Source organism: Trematomus bernacchii, unplaced genomic scaffold (assembly GCF_902827165.1).
Source record: "Trematomus bernacchii unplaced genomic scaffold, fTreBer1.1, whole genome shotgun sequence".
Taxonomy (NCBI): domain Eukaryota; kingdom Metazoa; phylum Chordata; class Actinopteri; order Perciformes; family Nototheniidae; genus Trematomus; species Trematomus bernacchii.
This window is the reverse complement of record NW_022987565.1, coordinates 223,196-245,701: the sequence shown is the minus strand read 5'-3', so window position 1 is coordinate 245,701 and position 22,506 is coordinate 223,196. Positions and strand designations below refer to the sequence as shown.

Genomic DNA, 22,506 nt, shown 5'->3' with positions numbered 1-22,506 from the left:
AAATCCTCATTTGTGGTGAAAGAACAAAAAACGAAGCGTTTGGAAATAACCTCAAAAATGTATTTTCTGTTTTTCAGAAGACAAAATGTTTCAACTTCATCTTTAGCTGCGTGTTCATTTGTTCTGCTGCGGTGTCTGATTTTGTGTTGACTCTCTGAACTCTGCTTTATTTCTCCCGGGAGACGCTCCAACCTTTCATCCAGATTTCGTTTTTACAATATGAAGTTCAGCTTTTATGTTCTTTCCTCCTAAAAAGAGAACCTGTTACCTTTAAACTGCAGGTTAGTCTGTTTTAACACAGATATTTCATTCAAGAGGCCTTATTCTGATGTTCCCTTCCCTGTAGTGTGTTATATAGGTTTGTGTGCATGTCAATGGTCTGCAAAGACTGCAGCACAGGCAGTATGAGGAAAGTAAAGAGCTTTTTGAACATTAAAGTATGGAGACATGTAGAGACACTACATACTGATATACACCTGAACATCAGCAGGAGAGGACTCTTTAAAGTAGAGACACTACATACTGATATACACCTGAACATCAGCAGGAGAGGACTCTTTAAAGTAGAGACACTACATACTGATATACACCTGGACATCAGCAGGAGAGGACTCTTTAAAGTAGAGACACTACATACTGATATACACCTGAACATCAGCAGGAGAGGACTCTTTAAAGTAGAGACACTACATACTGATATACACCTGAACATCAGCAGGAGAGGACTCTTTAAAGTAGAGACACTACATACTGATATACACCTGAACATCAGCAGGAGAGGACTCTTTAAAGTAGAGACACTACATACTGATATACACCTGAACATCAGCAGGAGAGGACTCTTTAAAGTAGAGGACACTACATACTGATATACACCTGAACATGAGCAGGAGAGGACTCTTTAAAGTAGAGACACTACATACTGATATACACCTGAACATCAGCAGGAGAGGACTCTTTAAAGTAGATACACTACATACTGATATACACCTGAACATCAGCAGGAGAGGACTCTTTAAAGTAGAGACACTACATACTGATATGAACCTGAACATGAGCAGGAGAGCACTCTTTAAAGTAGAGACACTACATACTGATATACACCTGAACATCAGCAGGAGAGGACTCTTTAAAGTAGAGACACTACATACTGATATACACCTGAACATCAGCAGGAGAGGACTCTTTAAAGTAGAGACACTACATACTGATATACACCTGAACATGAGCAGGAAGAGGACTCTTTAAAGTAGAGACACTACATACTGATATACACCTGAACATCAGCAGGAGAGGACTCTTTAAAGTAGATACACTACATACTGATATACACCTGAACATCAGCAGGAGAGGACTCTTTAAAGTAGAGACACTACATACTGATATGAACCTGAACATGAGCAGGAGAGGACTCTTTAAAGTAGAGACACTACATACTGATATACACCTGAACATGAGCAGGAGAGGACTCTTTAAAGTAGAGACACTACATACTGATATACACCTGAACATCAGCAGGAGAGGACTCTTTAAAGTAGATACACTACATACTGATATACACCTGAACATCAGCAGGAGAGGACTCTTTAAAGTAGAGACACTACATACTGATATGAACCTGAACATGAGCAGGAGAGGACTCTTTAAAGTAGAGACACTACATACTGATATACACCTGAACATCAGCAGGAGAGGACTCTTTAAAGTAGAGACACTACATACTGATATACACCTGAACATCAGCAGGAGAGGACTCTTTAAAGTAGAGACACTACATACTGATATATACCTGAACATCAGCAGGAGAGGACTCTTTAAAGTAGAGACACTACATACTGATATACACCTGAACATCAGCAGGAGAGGACTCTTTAAAGTAGAGACACTACATACTGATATACACCTGAACATCAGCATAATATAGGGTCCCTTTAAAACTAGAACAACAATGATAATGCTGGAACTGAACAAAGCATGATTTAACATACAGTATAATGGCTTGTTATAGCAACAGTACATGTCATATTTAAACACACAGCTTGCACGGCTGATTCATTGTCTCTTGCAAATATGTAATGAAGAGACTATGTTCCCTATCTAGCCTGTCTAAAGTCTGAATCCAGAACCTTTTGGGGGTATCCTGGGTTCTAATTTTTTATTTAAATCAGTATGAAAGTTGTGTTTCTGTGCAAGAGTCACTTGTTTCCCAGGACAGTGTATTAGGGTTTTATTGTTTCCCTCCAGAGGACAGAGATTTCTGTCTGTTCCTGCAGAGTTGTTGTATTACCAGAAAGCCAGCTGAGCTTTAAATGGGATTTAAATGTTCTTCTGACTGGAGTCCGGCCAGCGAGTCCTCCGGCATCTGTTTGGCTTTACAAGGGAAGTAAAAGATTGTCTGGCACTGCTGTGATGCATGTGTGTGAGTGTGTGTGTGAGTGTGTGTTCTTATGTGTGTGTATGTCTCTCTTTCAGCTCATACTGTATGTGTAGACTGACAGGTTTTAATAGAAATTCTGTTCAAATCGGAAAAATAATGAACTAAGAAATAAAACCCATGCATTTGTAACACACAAACACACACACACACATTCACACACACATACACACACACTACACACACTCACACACAGATATGAGGGAGGATTGCTTTGTTTCAGTCGTGTTATATCAGGATTTATCCCTCAGAGCGGAGCGGAGCAGCCCCATTCTTCAGCTGGATTACAGTGGCTTAGTCTCATTGTGTGTAGGTGTGTGTGTGTTAATGTGTGTGTGTGTGTGTGTGTGTGTGTGTGTGTGTGTGTGTGTGTGTGTGTGTGTGTGTGTGTGGTGTGTGTGTGTGGGCCTACATGTGCTGTGATGCGTTGGGGAAGGCGGTGCTGTACTGCGGCGCTGAGTCTTCAGGTCCGTGCGGCGCGGCGTGGCTCAGCACCATCATGACGGGCCGGTGAGGATACACTCTCTTCGAGGAGCGGAAGTACCGGATGGACTCGGCCGTGATCAGGTCCGTCAGGTAGTCCTGGAACACAACACACAAGCATTTTTATAATTATTATTATTGTTATTGTTAAAACCCTGGGTCATTATGTTTTCATTTAATTCTGTTTCACTTTTAAATTGAATTGTTTTGCTTTGATTTGTCCCAGAATACATCATTATTTCTAGGAATATGCCATTAAACTTGAAAGAGAGAGACGTTGATTTAAAATATAAATGTTGAAAAATGATTTCACAACGTGTGAAAAGTGTATAATTGATATCAACAACTATCATACTGTATGCAAGATAAGAAGTTGGGAAATGTTATGGTTTGTATTTCTTTGTTGTTGTAGCTTAAGTGAGGTTTTTTTTTAGATAAAAAGGGAAGAAATAAATCCTGAAGTTACCTAAACTTAACAAGAGTCACATTTCAAAATGTTATGAATTATTCTTGAATATTTATTGGTTTTGTAAAGAGAAGTTTTAATGAGAACTTATCTCAACTAATTGACTGCAGGACACATAACAACACATTTCCCCTACTTTTGTGTGTGTGTGTGTGTGTGTGTGCGTGCGTGTGCGTGTGCGTGTGTGTGTGTGTGTGTGTGTGTGTCCCTGCCTGTGGGTACTGGGCTCCGTGCTTCTCTCGGACTCCGTTGCGGCTCAGTGTGTAGTTGTAGAAGCGGCTGTTCTTCACCAGGCCGAGCCACTCCCTCCACCCGGGGGGGACGTACGTGCCATTGTACTCATTCAGGTACTTCCCAAAGAAGGCTGGATCAATGACACACACACACACACACACACACACACACACACACACACACACACACACACACACACACACACACACACACACACACACACACACACACACACACACACACACACACACACACACAAAGAAAGAAAGGTAAAACTGTCAGAGTGGGGTACACATCATGCTATGGGTTTGTGGTCCTCACATATGTAGCAAAACATGTTTATATGTGTGTTTTTGTTTGTGTGTATGTTTGGTGTGTGTGTGTGTACCTGTCCTGTATCCAGTGTTGTTCAGGTACACCCCGAAGGACCGTGGCTCATGCTGCCGTTGCCATGACATCGAGGAACAGTTCTCGTTGTTGGTGTAGGTGTTGTGGTTGTGAACGTACCTGAGGGACACAAGGAGTGGGTTTTATATATATATATATATATATATATATATATATTTAGTGTGGTTCAATCTAATTCTATATATTAAACATGATAAACTTGACTTACTTCCCAGTGAGCATGCTGGAGCGTGACGGACAGCACATGGGCGTGGTCACGAAGGCGTTGGAGAAGGAAGTCCCGCCCTCCTCCATGATGCGGCGAGTTTTATTCATCGCCTGCATCGAACCTGCCGAGAGAGGAAGAAATATCCTGTTAGTACATTATACACTCTGTACAACATTGATTGGTAATACTGTATGTATAAGGGGAATTATTTATCACACAAAAACAAGTGATAAAATAATAGTAGTAATGGAAACATTTAAAAAAGACACAAATTGCCAAAATGATCAGATATTCCTAAATGATTTTTGAACAATAAAGTATAAATCTTATTAGATTTTCCTAGTAGCTCAATAATTGTGATTTAAAAGTCTGATTACTTTTTTCTTATGATACAGTAATGTCATATGATCTAGCTACTGAAAAGTTATTGCTTTTGCTCCACTTCCAGGTTCCAAATTGTTACCTAAAAAAATACCTTAATTTTAGTCTCTTTACATCATTAGACTAATCACACGGTGACAAAAGGTCAGTTATGGTATAAATAAAGCTAATTTAAGTTCTGTGGTGTTGTTTTATGATGGTTAATGAGTTTCAACACTACTAGCGTCAGTGTGTAAAGGCATTAGTGGTAGTGTAGAAGTATTATAATAGTGTGTATTAGTGAAGTATTAATATACTATAACAGTAGTATGTGTGTTTACTCACCCAGCTCCTGGTCCTGGTCGTCGGTCAGGATCAGGATGATGTTGGGCCGGATGTTGCGGCGGTCTCTCTGGAGGCGGGGCTTCTGACGCTGGCCAGACGGGAAGTGGGCGTGGCCGAGCGTCACCGTGACGAACAGGAAGAGGAGGAGTCGGCCCGCCATGGCCTTCGACCCCTGACCTCCAGACAAGATCAACCAATCAGCTGCTTCCCCCCTGGAGGCTCAACGTCTGCAAAACAAAACAGAACAGACAGAGTTTTAAAAAGTCAGAAAGAGGTAAAAAAGACGGCGGCATTGGTCACTTTTTCAGGCTTTGAGCACCAGGAGAAGTGCTATATAATTAACATGTATTATTATTTGTATTATTAAAGAGAATCTACCTGTATCGCTTGTACCTTGGACAATAAAAAAAGCACTTGAGAGTTTAATTTATGCAGCTGCACTTACAATGGTCTTTCTTATTAGAAGTAAATATCACACTATCATAATAGCACTCTTCTTGCTGTTCTGCGTTTGAATCCTCATGGTCAATTGTTCTTATTCGTAAGTTGCTTTAGACAAAAGTGTCAGATAAATGTAATGTAATGTAACTTATCAGGGCCGCCCCTCCCTACAGGCCTCACCTCGCGGAGGGGGCCTCATTTTGCGGAGGGGGCCTCATTTTGCGGAGGGAGCCTCATTTGAAGCGCAAATGTGTAAGCGCGCCACAGTTTCACTGCAGCGAGGCTCCACTAGCACCCCCCCCCCACCCCCCCACCCCCCGTCGACGCTCGCGACACAGAGGGCCTCATCATATAACTTTGCGTGGGGCCAAATGTCATGACAATCTGGTTTTGTTTTTCTTTGGTTTTCTGACTGAACATTTTCTTCTCAATCTTCAGGCTAAAATACAATTTTCCTAAAAATATACATTGGTATTTGTTTCCCCAAACGTGATGTCAAGGGCATGACTTCTTAAGATTACATTATATTTTCTTCATCGTCTCTCGAACATTTAAAAGGTTTTTCTTATTGTATTTGCAATTCCATTTGTAAACCATTTTCTTATTGTGAAAAAGTATACGTTATCGTTCCTGAATTATCTCTGCTTCTGTCTATGCATTATCTGAATATGTTTATACATTCTTTTTGTTCGCAGCTCTCTTTTGAAATAAGCTTCCTGATCTCGATGAGACTACATGTTTTAATGCAATCACTGTCTCTTTTCTACTTATGTGCAATGCCTTGTCAAACAAAACATTTCCCAAATTGGGATCAATAAAGTGCATCTTATCTTATTTCTTCTTACAAAGATAATTTACTGTTTCAATTGAGTTGTAATTGACGTTATTTTTAGTAAAGTGATTTGTTAGAAATATGGTAGAAATGTGAGCAGCAGTGTTTCAGATATTTTTCTTTGTAAGGCCTCGTGTCTAGCTGCTGCTGAAGAGAACATATTATTATTATTTCAGCGGTGTTTGAGAGAAATGTCAGCGCAGAACGTGACGCTCAGTGTTTATCTGCTGAGTGAGGACGAGAATATTGATGACCGAGGGAGAGAAAAAATGAAAACACTGCATGATTAACACACACACACACACACACACACACACACACACACACACACACACACACACACACACACACACACACACACACACACACACACACACACACACACACACACACACACACACACACACACACACACACACACACACTATTAGCTACAGTCTTTTGTTTTTCAGATAATAAAATGCTGAAATCCTATAAGTCACACTGACACAAAGCACAGCGGGACAGTGTGTGTGGCTTCCTTTCTGTACAACAATGTGTGTGTGTATGAGACGTGTTCATCTGTACTGCGGGCTTGTGTGTGTGTGTGTATGTGTGTGTGTGTGTGTGTGTGTGTGTGTGTGTGTGTGTGTGTGTGTGTGTGTGTGTGTGTGTGTGCGTGTGTGTGTGTGTGTATGTGTATGTGTGAGCTCACAGCAGGGTGCGTCATGCAAATTAGCCAGTAATCAAAACAGAGGAGGCTTAGGGATCTTTCACAACACACCCACCCACACACAGAGAGGTGTGTGTGTGTGTGTGTGTGTGTGTGTGTGTGTGTGTGTGTGTGTGTGTGTGTGTGTGTGTGTGTGTGTGGCTTGTGGTTGCTCTCATGTTAAAGTGGTCTGGAGGCTCCAGCTGTGAGCAGACTGAGATTACACACAACCCGCTGAGAGAGAGAAATGAGCCTCGCTCGCCCAGTGTGAGGGTTCAGTGGACCTCTGTTCTCCAGCAGAACACGTAGAACGGTTAGCAAATGTAGAATGTGTGCAACATTTAGAATTATTTTAGAAAATGTATAATCTTTAGAACATTAAGAACGCTTAGAAAATGTAGAATGTATAGACGTGTGTAACATTTAATAGATTTAAAACCTTTCGAGTGTAGAAAATCTGAAATGTTGAGAATTCAAAGAACTATTTAATACATCTAGAAAGTCTTATACATTTAGACAGTAGAACGTCTCCATTGTTAAGAACAATGAAAATAAAATAAAAACGATAAGAATATTAAGAACATCTAGAACGTTGAGTAACATTTTGAACGCATATACAATTTAAGATTTGAAATGTGGCCCCAACATTTCCTTAAAGAGGCCCTATTATGCTTTTTGGGGTTGTTCCTTTGTGTGTTATTGTGTAAATGGTCTGCAAAGGCTAAAATCCCAAAGTTCCCCTTCACAACAGAGCCGGCCAGCTAACCAATCAGAGCAGACTGGGCTCTGGTTTCAGACAGAGGGTGAAAAGAGGTGCTGCAGCACAGGCAGTATGAGAACAAATACAGAGCTTTTTGAACATTAAAGCATGGAGACATGTCACGGTAGAGACACTACATACAAATACGAACCTGAACATGAGCATTACAGAGCCCGTTTAGGCTTTAGGCAACAAAGCTACTTATTAAGTTAAGTTAAGGGAAAGATCATGTTTTGTGCAACATTCACTATGTGAGTGAAAGTTAAGCTCCGTGGGAAAGGTTGTTTGTGTAGTGAAAAAAATACAAAAACATGTGGACACTCCCCGTTGAAATACTTTGGCTCTGTGGAGTACGTTCAGATTTAATATCTGTCATATTTCTGCCTTTACTGCCTTTTTTTACCTTTCAGATAAAGACTTTTAAACAGTGTTTTCCATCGAGAAGCTACATGATATATATCCTCTAAGGGACTCATCCATTATATTTTTACTTAACCTGTTAAGCCCCGAGCCTGTTTTTCAGGTTTCAGGCTCGAAAATGACATGCCCAAAACAAATGACTACAACTTCACTTCTAAAAGGGTTATATGAATAATTTATGTTATCAAAGCAAAGTTACATCTGTGAGTTGGATGTAGAAGTGTCAGAATCAATATAGATTTTTCTCAGTCAGAGTAAATTCAGATGGAACATAGCAAAAAAAGGTAAATTCTTACCTCTGCCTAAAGAAAAAACATTACTTATAGTGAAAACCACCCTTGAATGATGGGATGGTAGACTAAAAGCTTTAGGAATCCAAACTATAACATATAATAAGATTGAGGCAAAACAAGTTAAATTTGACTTTTTTAGAGAGATTTAGCAAAAAAAAGTTCCAGGCGGAATAAGCTTTCGGCACATTTGGTTCCATCAGTGCCATTTGACCTTTTTCAGGTACCAGACTATAAATATGATGTATTACATTGAATTATCACCATAGGTATTCATTCCATCCAAAGAAAAAAAATTAATTAAAAAAAAAAAAAGACCCGCCGACGGGGGCTTTGGGGCTTAACAGGTTCATTTAAGGTTGTTTTCTATTCCCTTTAGTGATGCTTTCTGTATGTTTACTGCTGTGGTGTGTACTGCCCTCTCCTCAGGCCGAGGTGAGGAGATAATGTTTCTCTGCTCTCTGAAGAAATCTCTGAATATCAAATAAACAAAACTCTCTGCAATCCACAGCAACAACTACCACTGTCAGGAGGTAGAGCTCCATGAATATCAAATGGAAGAAAGTATCAGGATTCAAAAGAGCTGCTGTTATTTCCAGCAGCTTCACATCACAGTAATAAAAAGGCTTTTACCTTTATTGAACTGAAACCTCTTAAAGGTGTCAGATTAAGCTCCTCCAGGCAGCGTTTCACATGAGGAGAAATATTATGAAATGCTTCTCAGACTGCTAAAGAAGTGTAAGGCAAATATTGATAACTAAATCCACCTTCAAGCATGCCTCCTCTTACCCCTTACATTACTCTGATGACAAATGAAGGTGCAGTTTCACGTCTGAATGAACACCTGAGTCCCGTTTATGCAAAAGGGACTGCAGTCGATACAACCCCGGTGTCAAAGAACAGAGACAGAGTTATCGTACATGTTCAAAGTACTGCCAGGTAGCTCATTTGGAGATGAAGTGGAAATGTTTTTAGTTATTACTTCATTTGACAGGGACCATTATTAAAAATGACATTTGTAAAAATATGCCCGATGTTTTAAAAAAGCCTTTTTTCCATCTGTAGTCCACAGTCAGGCAGTTGCTAAAAGAACAGTAAAGAATAAAAGCATAGAAAATACAATTAAGGTTAAAAGCAGTGACAAAATGCGGATAAAAAAGAGCGTGCAGTTCAAAGCAGGGCTGCAACAAACGACTACTTTGATAATCGATTCATTAAACGATTAATCGACTATTCGGTCTATTATGCCTTGCACAATTTCTCAAACGCTCTTATTTAGCCATCAACTTTTAGATTTAGCTTGAGGTTGTTTTAGGCATGTGGAAACTAACAAGAGACAGAGCGAAGAAAACGCTGAAAAAGGTGATTTAGCAGGTAAATAGTGGAAATAATTACCTAATCATAAAAAGGGCCCTCAAGAAACCTGTAGTAGTAGTTTGTATTTATCTCCTTTTTAACATTATTGGCATTATCAGAAAATGTTTATGACTACTTTGGAGGAATACTATTGTGTTCGAAACAATATTGGAGCCTCTTGGCCGAGACGAGGTGGAAAAAGGTTATTTCAAGCCATCACATGTAGTAATGTACACCTCAAAAGAGATTTAAGATGCTTGTAAAACGCAAAATGAAGAGGCTAATTAAAATCTTCTTTCTTGTAGAGGCTCGTGTTACTGTAGCAGGAAGATGTAATTGGATAGAAAGAATAATGGAGTTGAAGAAAGCAGGTTGAGTGACATTTAATCTGAGGGAAGTGAGAGCGATGGGACTACACATTCATGCTTTTTTGATTAAGTTATTCGTGCATGCATGCCAATAAAAAGAGTACTGATTTATCATTGTCAGACACATAATGGACAGGATAAAAAGGAACTGAATCAAGGCTGCTGAACCAAAACATCATTGTCATTTTACCGTCACCAAGGACATTTGTGTACCCGTCTGTTTGTCAGAATAATACTGTCCCAATTATCATGACACTTGGGCCAAGAATGATCCATTGAATGTTTTTGTGGATCCAAATGATTTGCTCTAATGGAAACGGCCTTGGCGAAGGTCTGCGATCTCTGAGTGCCTTTCTGCTTCTGCTGCATGAGACAATGGGATACATTCCTATCATCACATGAGCGTCACATTTAATTCATGACCAGTGTGAAGACAAACAGCCATTAGTCATCACACTGCTGCAGATATCTTTTCATGCTCACACTGTATCTTCTTTCTCCATGATTTGATAGATAGATAGATAGAGAGATAGAGAGATAGATGGATAGATGGAGAGATGGAGAGATGGATAGATGGATAGATGGATAGATAGATGGATAGATGGATAGATAGATAGATGAAATAAACAGTCCAACATATTTCTGAAATAGAAATAAAATAGCATTAAAAAGTTACAAAAAATATATATACATGTGGAAAATATACATGAGGAAATACACATTTCAGTAACAAATGTAACGCAGGATAAAGCTTGTCTCTGACCAGCGGTTTTTACAGTGACTGCGAGGCAGACTGAAACATAATCCAGAAGGTTAGTCTGGTCCTGGGTCAGTTTTAGGGCAGTTTCATAACGAGATTGAATGATAAAAGATAAACGAGTGGATTACAGCAGTAGTCTGGTCACTGCAGGACACATGTTGGGCTGAGCTCAGTCCAGATGTTCCTCATCTGATCCAGAACCAGAGGTAACAAATGCTGCAGCGTTGCATCAGATCCAGACCTGCTGCTCAGTACTACGTTCATCAAGGTTAGTTATGGTTAAAATATTAAACGACTTTATGTAATGTCATTTATGCATCTAATTAATATCATAAATACATATTTTTCAATCATTTAATATCATTTTAAACAGTTGGTTAATTAACTGAAGTATATAGTGTTTAATAAAAGAATATTGGCTTAAAAACATTGCTTTAAATCAGCTGTGATAAGTGAAAGATAATAGCGTGTATTGCATAATACAAATGCAGATGTAGCTCCTTCCACTCCACAACTAGAACATGTATTAAGAAGTTTGCTTGTGTTCAACATTTTTTTTTAATTCCACTTTAAAACAGGGACAGTTTGGTCCATTTGATGTGTTTAATGGTATCGATAAACACCAATTACGCCCATATTACAATGTAAAGTATTTCATTCTACTGTAGAGCATTTCATTTTGCATTATTAGTTTTTTATCTCATACAATTTGGCATGAAGTTGGCTTATTCCTGGATTTTACCCACAACATTCTGTGACTTGCACCATTTTATTGCTCTACTTTATTTCTTAAGTTTACGTACCATGGATTTTTATTGCCGAAAACAATGTTGGATCTATTGTGCATAAAACAATACAGCCTTTGCATCTCAAATGTAATCGGCTGATAGTATTCAAAACGGGGCAAATCCCTTCAGCTGGTTTGACTTTTAGCAGAAGCCATTAGAGTGGAGGCTGTTACAGCGGCACTTTAATGACGTGCTCACATATGGAGGGAAACGCTCAGCTGTTCACATTCTTTTGTCCCTGCAGTGTATCACACTATATTACCATACTATATTATGCGTGTTGAAATGTGCAGTCATGCTCTCCTGAACTGCAAACAGGACTCCACACTCCCCCGGGCGTCGTAAATCCTGCCGCCTGTCGTCCTGATGTGCCCTCCCTCCTCCATCACAGCTATCTGCTCGTTAATATTCATGAGCCGGGGGCGGGCCTTGGTGCAAATACAGCTGGCTGCGGAGAAACTCAATATGAAATGTGGCGAGTGTCAGTAAAGAGATGCGGCGATAATTCAGCCCTGGTGTTCCATATTCATTAGTGGAATTTAGTGTTAACTTGCAGACATGAAGGTTGCGGTCAAATTGGCTTTTTTGCATAGAAGGTTCCTAATTGTTCGAATAGAGCGGGGCAGGAACGAGTCCTAAAACCCAAAAATGAGTTGGCATCGTACCACTGTTTTTGGTTAGATGCCTGACATAAAGTCTGTGGTTAACACAAGCTCACAAGATTTCCACGTTTTGTTCTACGGCATAAAATATGTCAGTAAATACTCCACTGGTTGACGTCTGAAGCTGACTAAGTGAGAATACTGAATGTAATCACGCCGCCGTTAGCTTAGCGGTGGTGAAGTGAAGTCATGTGACCGTGCCGTAGTTCCTTTATAGCCCAACTTAGCCACCTTTAGCTTAGCGGTGGTGATGTGAAGTCATGTGATGATGCTGTAGTTCCCTTACAGCCTAACGTTAACTTTTTACTTTGTACGATAGCATTTCCATTCAAAAATCACTAAGTGGTGTTAATATGTGGAGATTATCCTGCAGGAAAAAAAACGTGAGTATCATAAATCTTGTTTTTTCAATATGCCGAAATCCAGTGGCCAACTGCAATTGGTTTTGTTGCAGGAGCCAGAGAGACTCTAACTTCAGGGTCAGCCTAAATAAATACGTAATCTCCTTTAGGATAGGATACACTGAGCCATCCTTAGGAAAGGAGAGGAGGTAAGGCTGTCCCACAATTCCTAGCAGCGACAACGTGCAAAGTGACGCACTATTTGGCCGTTGACGGGAACAACCGATCGTTCAGTTTCAGACCTATTTAAGGGTTTTCCATTTTATGCCATAACTTGCCAAAGTCCTTATCTGTACAACTTCCAACCATATGTTAAACCACTTTCCAGTTAGACACAGACACAGGACCTGACTTATGTTGGCAATTCAACCGCAACTGGAATGTCCGACCATGCTGAGGTGAAGGGTCAGAGGTCAGCTGGTCGTTACGTGAAATGTCCAGTTTCTATGAGAAATGGAGATGATCTTATTACTCTTTATCACAGAGCCAGCTGAGCTCTGGACATAAAGTCTTTCATGTGCGTCACAGAAAGAAAAGGGTCGATACGTGAGCCGATATTTGCTTTGTCTCTGATCAATACGGCAGCTGATGTTTCCTGACTGTTATCAATAAACATGTCAGCAGGTATTCACTGTGAGGGGATTTAATTCCAGGGCAACCTCACATCTTAACGTCCAGTCAGCGTCAACACTGACTTTCACTCTCTGACCAAATCAGCTTCACAAGAGACGAGATGTGAAGCAGATTCAGAACATGCCTGTGAATCGTTTTAAGTTTCCTCAGTATCAAAGTAGTCCAGTGAGAGTTGACTCCACAAAAAAGCTTCTAATTGCTGATTCTGCATTCTTTTATAAGTGCAAATCAGACAAAATGTTAACAATATGAGCTAAAATAACACGTAGCTCAAGTCGTAGCCACAGCTTAATAACTAACACGTTACAACATTAAACTTCCTGATTTGAACACACATGTTTAGTATTAAATATTCCCCAATTAGAAAAACGACCAAGAATAATAAGTTCAAGAGCCAGACACTGATCAAAATATAATGCAGTTGCATATCTGAATAAAATCACCTTTACTCTATCAATGCAATAATTGTTAGGGATGTCCCGATCACCTTTTTTTGCTCCCGATCCGATTCCGATCATTTGATTTTGACAATCTGCCGATACCGATTTTTCCCGATCCGATCTTTATGCAATGCATTAAGAGAAAAAAAAGGAGAAAAGCATTCAAGTTGTCCCTTAAACCTCACGTTCTCCACCACAGATAAGGGCTGGTTACTATCTTGGCTGTTATTTTGTTGGCCTTTTCACTGTTCTGGGGCAGTTTCTCTTTCCTTTTAAAAGTCTCTGAAAGTGTCGGTTGTTTCAGTGCCGTTACCTGAGTGGCCGCTGTGTACTCGTCGTGTTGTTGTTGGTGTTTGTTTCTCAGGTGGCGTATTAGATTGGTCGTGTTGAACGTAGCTCTGTTCTTTCCACCACGCGGAACCTCCGCCTTGCAAACATTGCATCTGGCTGTTACACTGCCTTCGCTTTCAATTTTATAATACTTCCAAACTCCTGACATTTTCTCTGTCCCGACTCCCGAGTCACCAGCTGAACGTAGCCTCTTGTTAGCTTACTGCTACTATTAGACACTGCGCCCACTCTGTTGCCAGATTTGAGAGAAATTAGCAACCAGGTCTATGAAAACAAGCCCAAAAGAAGCAACACATACATGATGTTGTGTAATTTTAAACCAAAACTAAGGCCTCAGGATGACTTTAAGACGTGAACATGGTCATTTTTGTTTTGTAACATCAAATAAAATAATAAAAATATTTTATAAAAAAAATTAAAAATCCCGATCCCCGATTTTTTTCTCCCGATTCCGATCTTTTAAAAATCACGTGATCGGCTCCGATCCCCGATCACGTGATCGGATCGGGACATCTCTAATAATTGTCATACAAACAATCATCGTCTTAGCGTAAGCACACAACTGACAAAGTCTCTATTCATCTGTAGTTTTTGCGAAACCAATAATATTACACAAGACATATATTTTAAGGATATTTTCTCAAATTATTGTTCTCTTTCTCTCCCATGAATCTCCACATGAGTAGCACTTACACACGCCAAACCTTTGCAATCATGCCTGTCTTTAATCTGAAGGTTTTTACAGTGGGGTTTTGCTCGTTTGTTATTCACAGCCTGATATATGTCACATTTTATTCCTAAAAACCTGGCAAAATCAATGGTTTTGAAAAAGCAGTTGACAGTATTTACTGATTTATGGAGGGATACCAAAGACAGCTTTGACTGTAATATGTCAACACAATAAAACAAAAATGTTAAACCTAGCTTTATCTAATGTTTGTATTTCTGTTCTGAAAATGTATGCAACTTACTGTATCACATATTCAATAGGATCAGGCTTCATTTGCATATTAAAACGTTTCAGAAAACATGCAATACAAAAAAACCTTCTCCAGATGGATTTAATCAAACAGGAGAGTTTCAGGGTGATATGTAATAGTACAATTGGTTACCCTATTCTCCTTACATGACATGATACATCTTCTGTCAGGATCAGAATGACCTTAAGATTGTGACACTAGGCTAAGTGCTAGGAAATGAAACTGATATCCATCTGAAGTATGTGATCAGAGAACTGAAGTATCCTCCAGAAATGTGGAGCTCCTCGCCTCACTGTTTTCAGAACATAAAGTTTTGTGCAGCATTAACTGTGATATCAGATCCCAGGACGATCTGGAGAAATAGGAAACTATATTTATGTTCTCTCGGTCCAGCACTGAAACTAAATGCTGACTCAGGACAAGCAGGATGTACACATGACTGTAGTTTTAAAATCATAACACTGGTGGTTTACTGTGTTGTTTTTATGATTGACGGACACCGTAAAGAGTCCAAAACCAACAACATGTGAGTCTCTCTCTCAAAACACTCTGATTTCCTGTCGGTGGCTCTCAGATCACAGCACATGTATTCCTAATAAAGATATGAAATCATGAAAAAAATCACAAATATGCAGCCTTACTTTTTTCAACTATGAAGATTTTATGACATTTCATATTATTTAGTCTTAAACATAACAATCAAACAACACAATTACAAATTCTGTTATGACTGCTGCAAAATAACACTTCAATTCCACCATTTATTTATTAAACTCATTGAACTGTATTTTCTGTTATTTTAACTGGATCCGTGTGTGCCTAATTATATAATTACATGTAAATCCTGCGTTTCAAAGCAGCTTCTTGCGTCTCTGTCAAAAGAAAATTCCCTTTTGGAAAATACAGAAACATTGTAGAAATAAATATCACATGATTTTTTTCAGTATTATCGTCAAAATAAATGCTAAGAATGTTCTAATTTACAAACACTGCTTACAGTTGATATGTCAAATGATAGTAAACTAAATGTATTTAGCAAAATATTTAAATATGAATCATTGTGCTTGGAGCTGAGAGCCACAGACACAAAGTCAGAAAGTATTGAGGGACAGATTACAAATATATTTTAATCAAATCTACAACCAGTTATCCCTCACATCCTGCAGATATGTATCTCCCTTCACACACACAAATTAATTCAAACAAATCCAAACTGAACCTCAACAACCTGATCTGATGTGAGATCAGCTTCAAAACAGACTCACTTACTGAGCGCTTATACCTCTGAAGAACGAGCCAACAATCAGAGTGAAACAAAATACAGACGCACAGAAACATCCCAGAATCACTTCTCCTTTTCTGCTCCTCTTCTCCCTCTTCTTTCACTTCCTCAGAGAATATTTCCCACTCTGAAACACCTCTTAATTTCTAAATCTCTCCATATTTCTCCCCATCTTTTCTTCCTCCTACCTGCTTTTCATGAGCTGCCTTGCTCTTCGGGCTTTTTCCCCAAAACCGACAACCTCCCCTTCAGTTTACGTCCTGCCGGTTGTTGCCGCGGCAGCAGACATGGTAATAATCCCTGTGGCAACCGCTCTCGATGACCGCACGCTCGCCTCCCGTTGTAACAACAGCTGAGCTCCTCCTCCTCCTCCTCCTCCTCCTCCTCCTCGTCCTCCTCCTCCTCTTCCTCCTCCTCTGGCTCAGTCTCTGTATCTCTTTCTGTGAATCTTTTTATACCTTCATATTCAGTTCCTCCCCGCTCTCACCTTCGTACATCTCCCCTTCTCTGCCTCTATTGTCCCTCTATCTCTTCATCACTTGCTCATCTCTTGCCGCCTTATTGCTGTTTATTCTCAGAGAAGAAGAAGGGGCGAGGAAAATGAAAATGAGCTGATTAACTTTCTGTCGGGAGAACAAAAAGGAGTAACGGTTAAAGGTGAATCACAGTTGTAAAAATATCGTTGTTGTCTGTGTTATTGCTCACAGTCGATGATCTGTCTCTGGCTTCACACGAGCCTGCACTGAGTGACAAACACGTCATTTCAAATCTAGTTATTTTCTCTCTTTGTAAAGCGGTTTATTTGTTTAAGTCCCGGTAGCTTATTACCATATTCAACAGAGAAGTGATTCACTGCAACAAAAGGATGTTGAAAGTTGTTTTACAGAGTTGGAGAGAAATGCTTTTGTTTCCTGGTGGAATCAAATCAAGCACAGTCGGTTGTCACCAGCATGTCACTCCAACATGTCAGGGTCTACTTTCTTTTGTTGCACCACGGGGAGGCTTTAGCAATACACGCCCTTTCTAGGGAACAGTCAAATTACTATTCAGTTAGACGTTTCGGTTCAATCAGCCCCAAAAAGGATGTGAGGATAAAGAAACATTGGCTATAGTCTCATAATGTTTCTATAAGTATATCCTACTGTAGCTAAACAACCCCCAAATCCCCCTAAAGTGCCACTAGATCCTCCAATGGCACTACACAAACCTCCTACTGTGCCACCACAACCTCCTAAGAAACCACTACAACCTCTTAAGAAACAACCACAACCTCCTAAGGACCAACTAGATCCCACCAAAGTACCACTAGACCCCCCTATAGTACTACAAAGAACTCCTACTGTGCCACCACAACCTCCTAAAAAAACACTACAGCCTCCGAAAATACGACCACAACCTCCCAAAGAACCATTAAATCCCCCAAAAGTGCCACTGGGTCCTACTATAGTACCACAAACACCTCCTTATGAACCTCTACAACCTCCCAATACAGAACCACAACCTTCAAAAGAAACTTCACAACCTCATAAAGAACCATTACATCCCCCTATAGTGAGATTCGGACCAACACTTGTACTACAGTATTGCACTGAAACGACTTCTGGGACTAAAGGGTCACCTGACTAACGAAAGAAATTGATAGAGTATTAACGTTGACTTTTACTTTGACTATGAACATGGACAACAGTGTCAAGAGTGAGGGTCTTGTGTTTAATTGACATTAAACTCAGATATTCATGCTCTATAGATTACACAAGTGGCTTAGTGGGTCTAATATTGGCCTATAGAGGACGCAAGGGACTTCTACTGTTGTTCAACATTGAAACAATGAAGGATCCTCTTGATGTGAAAAGGATAAATAACAGCGACTAATCACTCTGATTGATGAGTTGGGTTTGTCCATTTTAGATCAATGAATTGATTTGAGATCCCAGTTGTGTTAATTAAAGCAGAAGTGACCCAGGTTATGATATAATATGGATGACCCGGAGGCGCTGACCCGGACGCTGAAAGGTTTAATCTGTGTTTTCTTTAAACAGTCACACAGCGTCCAGGTCTGAATGATTTATCCAGAGAGATGTTCTGCGGCTGCTTTATTGATGCGCTGGATGTCAGGAGCATCAGATGTAAATGTACCTCTCCACTTTCAGCCTGCTGATGTGTCCTCTCACAGATGTCTCGGGAGAATCTGATGACTTTGTGTTTCTCCCACCATCAGTCTCTGTGAAGCAGCCTCCACCAGCCGCAAATAAACTGTGAATGTTCACAGTCACGACGAAAACATACTGAAAACCTTCAGAAGAGGAAGGGTTTTATTGAAAAGGAGACAATTAAATGCTGTGTGAAAGAGGCCCTATTGTGCTTTTTGGGGTTTTCCCTTTCCTTTAGTGTGTTATATAGGATTGTGTGCATGTAAAATGCTTAATTCCCTGTTTCTCCAGAGGTAGTTTCTCTCCCATGAGACTCTCCTGAGGCGCTCCAGTATCTCACCTGGTTTTTGGCTCCCCAGTTTCTACCAAGGTCTTCAGAGAAATGGGCATTTGTTTTTGTCTGTGTCATTTGTTCTTGTTTTGATAGTTGGACAAACGGGTTTTCGTTCCAAAGGGACATTTTGGGATTTATGGGCTTTTAGAGCAATTGCTTGGCACCTGTAGGCCTTCTCTTGACAAAAAAATACAACAGCTTACACCCATGTCTGTCAAAGTCACTAATTTATTTTTAATCTATTACTAATTTGTGTGAAATTATCCAAAAACAAATGTTCTCGTTTCTGTATAAAGGTCCACATTTGTTTGACTAATTTGAAACTAAGTCAATTTGCTCCTCTGAGTTCATATTCTCATGGTTTATTGCACTTATTACTAACATTCTTTGGATAACAGTGTCACCAAAATAAAATCTAAAGTGTGCCGTTACTGAGGAATCACATTGATGAGAATCCGCCAGATGAAAAACTTGAAAATCGTCGCGAGTGCAGAGACATGGAAGTCATTATAATGGGAAACATAACTTCACAAATGAACATATTGGAAATGATATAATAAATTGTCTTTCCAAAATGTTCCAGGTAAATCTATTTACAGATGAATGATTCAATCCACACAGAATAAATAAATGTTTTGAACGGTTTACAGACAGAAAATCAAATATCTGCCAGATTTCAAATGACTGAAACTGAAAATAAAGAAGAATAACAACATGGGAATACTAGGGTGGAATATCCCTTTAAGAGCCCATCTGCTATAAGCTATCAGACACACGCACGCGCACGCACGCACACACACTTCGACATGAATAGAACATGAAGACAGAAGCATCATACTAAGTACAAACATATCTCTCTCTCATTTACACTCATCTTTTTCATGCTGCCTTCATTTTCACACCACCCCCGTCTGCATTATATCCGTCTATCAGATATACATATTATATATCCAGCATACAGGCTGTATACTCATGTGTGAGCGGGCATACTAATTGGGAAAAAACTATATGTTAAGACTGTATTGACGACCGGAGTTGCAGCACATAACGACACTATTAATATCTTTAAATAAACTGATGTGAAAGCCTTGCATTAAATACTGTTGTGTTGGGTTTTGTAGAAAGAAGAAGGAGAAAAACAGGAATAAAAGCCAAGCAAATGTTTTAAATTACCTTTAAAAATCATTTTACTGACACCATCAGGCTCTAGGGCAACGACTTCTTCCTATAACAGGAAAGGGAAAACCCCCCAAAAGCTTAAAGGGCCTCTTTAAGTCAGATTTCCATGATATTTACTTTAGATATTCATAATCATTTTGTGCTACCATCCCCGTGTACGCATGTTAAAATGGCATACATATTTCATTTCATTTCATTTCAATCTTTATTTCGAACAGATAAAAAAAAATAACAACATACATTACGATAAGATATATTATTGTGAGATAAAGCCTAACGTTTTCTCCGTTTGGCAGCAGCTTCATTTCCAGCATCAACACTAACAATATTCAAGACAATAAACAAGAATACATACATTTGATCTTACATTACGATCACTGGAGAAGTTCAAGACCCATTTCATTTGGAATATGTTGGCATAAATGTTTACAAAGGTCAGACAAGCATATCCACTTTTCATATATTACTACATAGTATTTACTCTGTCTGTTTAAATACATTGTCTTTGTTCCTTTACCTTACTTGCATAATTATGTCTATTCAACTCTTTATCTTTCGAGTAAAGTGTATGTTGCATTTTCGGACTTTCATTGCTAAAACCACCATGCAGCTTTTTGCATTTCACAAATAAAGCCTTTGACTCTTTGAACATTGTGAAAATATAAATATAATGTGTTTGTAAATCCGAACAGAAGCATGTGTGAGGTTGAACAAGAGATATATATATATGAACATACAGACGTGGAGAAGGGAGCATGTTGTTAAAAGGGAGTAGAGGAAGACGTGGAGGTGAAGGAGGAAGAGCAGAGTGTGAGGAAAGAAGAGAGGAGAAGCAGAGATGAGTTATCTGACTAATGAACTGCTGTTATCTGCAGAGAGACGGAGGAGAGACGGACGGAGGTTTGTCCTCTGGTGAGAAGCTGCTCTGAAGAAGGAGCAGCTGATGAAATAAATGCTAATGAGTCGACGCTCACACTTCTGACGGACTCAACATCACGGCCCTGCTCCGAGGCGCTGATGAAACTCAAAGCATGTGGAGAACACTGGTTTGTTGATCAGAGGAATACAAACCACAACGGATCTACGAGTCCACATCCACCAAAACATCGTGCAGCATTATACAACATTTGGGAGAATACCTTATGAAAGGTTACACCTATTTTTTCGTGCGTTCTCCTCTAAATATCCAGCAACGTGTGTGAATCATTCGTTTCAAGCACACAGTCATTAAAACAATGTCATATCTGCCACAAGAAACACAAAGTGATTTGGTGGACAGGGAAAAAGAAAACTACTTGTAAAAAGATTTGTTTCTTATTTTTTACTTCTAAAGGCCGCTACACACCCACCTGAGACCAAAGAACGCGTACCGAAGGCGTCCCGACTTTTACGTCAGCTACGTCGCCTGCGTCGGCTACGCCGCCCGCTACGCCGCCCGCCGCCGAACACACCGCAAATACTTCAGTCGACGAGTGGCAATAACTGTCCTTACCAGCAGGCAGCAGTAGTGTGAACAGCCAATCAGAGTGATTGCTTGGGCCGACTTTCTCTGACCTCCCGCGGCCGATTCAACATGTTGAAGGTGAGGGGAGGTGTGAAAAGGTGCCGTAAAGAGACGACGGTGCGGGACACACCAACCTGAGTAGGGCGCCGCGAATGCCCGACTGCCTCTGACGGCCTCTGACTCCCAAAATCGGGTTGGTGTGTAGCCAGCTTAAGTCTAAATCCACAAAAACATTTTGACGTCCAGATTCCTACCAGTAAAAGTCCAGATATTCATCACGTCATTATAAAACATTTCAGAAGATGTATTAGGAAAATGTAAAATTCCATATTTTTGTTGCGTTCTCCTATAAATATCAAGAAGTGAATTTTTCGCTCGTTTTAAACATACTATCATTGAAGAACTAGTGTGTGTGTGTGTGTATGTGTATGTGTATGTGTATGTGTATGTGTATGTGTGTGTGAGTGTGAGTGTGAGTGTGTGTGTGTGTGTGTGTGTGTGTGTGTGTGTGTGTGTGTGTGTGTGTGTGTGTGTGTGTGTGTTTGAGTCAGAGGTGAGTGTTTAACATGATCACAGCTTTCTAATGGAGTTAGTAATTACTTCATGGCAGCCTGCCAGCAAAACTCACCTGTGTCACACACACACACACACACACACACACACACACACACACACACACACACACACACACACACACACACACACACACACACACTTTGATCATAGTGAAAAGCAGTAATTGTGTGTCATTACCTTCAATCACAGCCACACTGAGCTTTGACCCTTTTTTGAACAGAATAACTTGGAGATAAATGTATTTATTAAAGCAGAACCATATTTCACAGAGGAACAACAGAAGATACAAGTCTGAGGATGAAGATGATAATTATGTCTGTACAAATCTTGTAGAAGCGCCTCACATTTTCTTTTGTAGTGTTCAAATGAT

The 22,506-nt window shown here is 39.8% G+C and overlaps 1 protein-coding gene across 1 annotated transcript in view; it reads right to left on the bottom strand.

Moving 5' to 3' along the window:
- Positions 1 to 22,506, bottom strand: part of sulf2b (sulfatase 2b) — an 82,729-nt gene that overhangs the window by 21,978 nt on the left and 38,245 nt on the right. The window contains 5 exon segments of the mRNA XM_034125571.1: positions 2,847 to 3,016; positions 3,596 to 3,747; positions 4,006 to 4,124; positions 4,234 to 4,354; positions 4,939 to 5,165. Coding sequence (XP_033981462.1) covers positions 2,847 to 3,016; positions 3,596 to 3,747; positions 4,006 to 4,124; positions 4,234 to 4,354; positions 4,939 to 5,098 — 722 coding nt within the window. The 5' untranslated portion in view covers positions 5,099 to 5,165.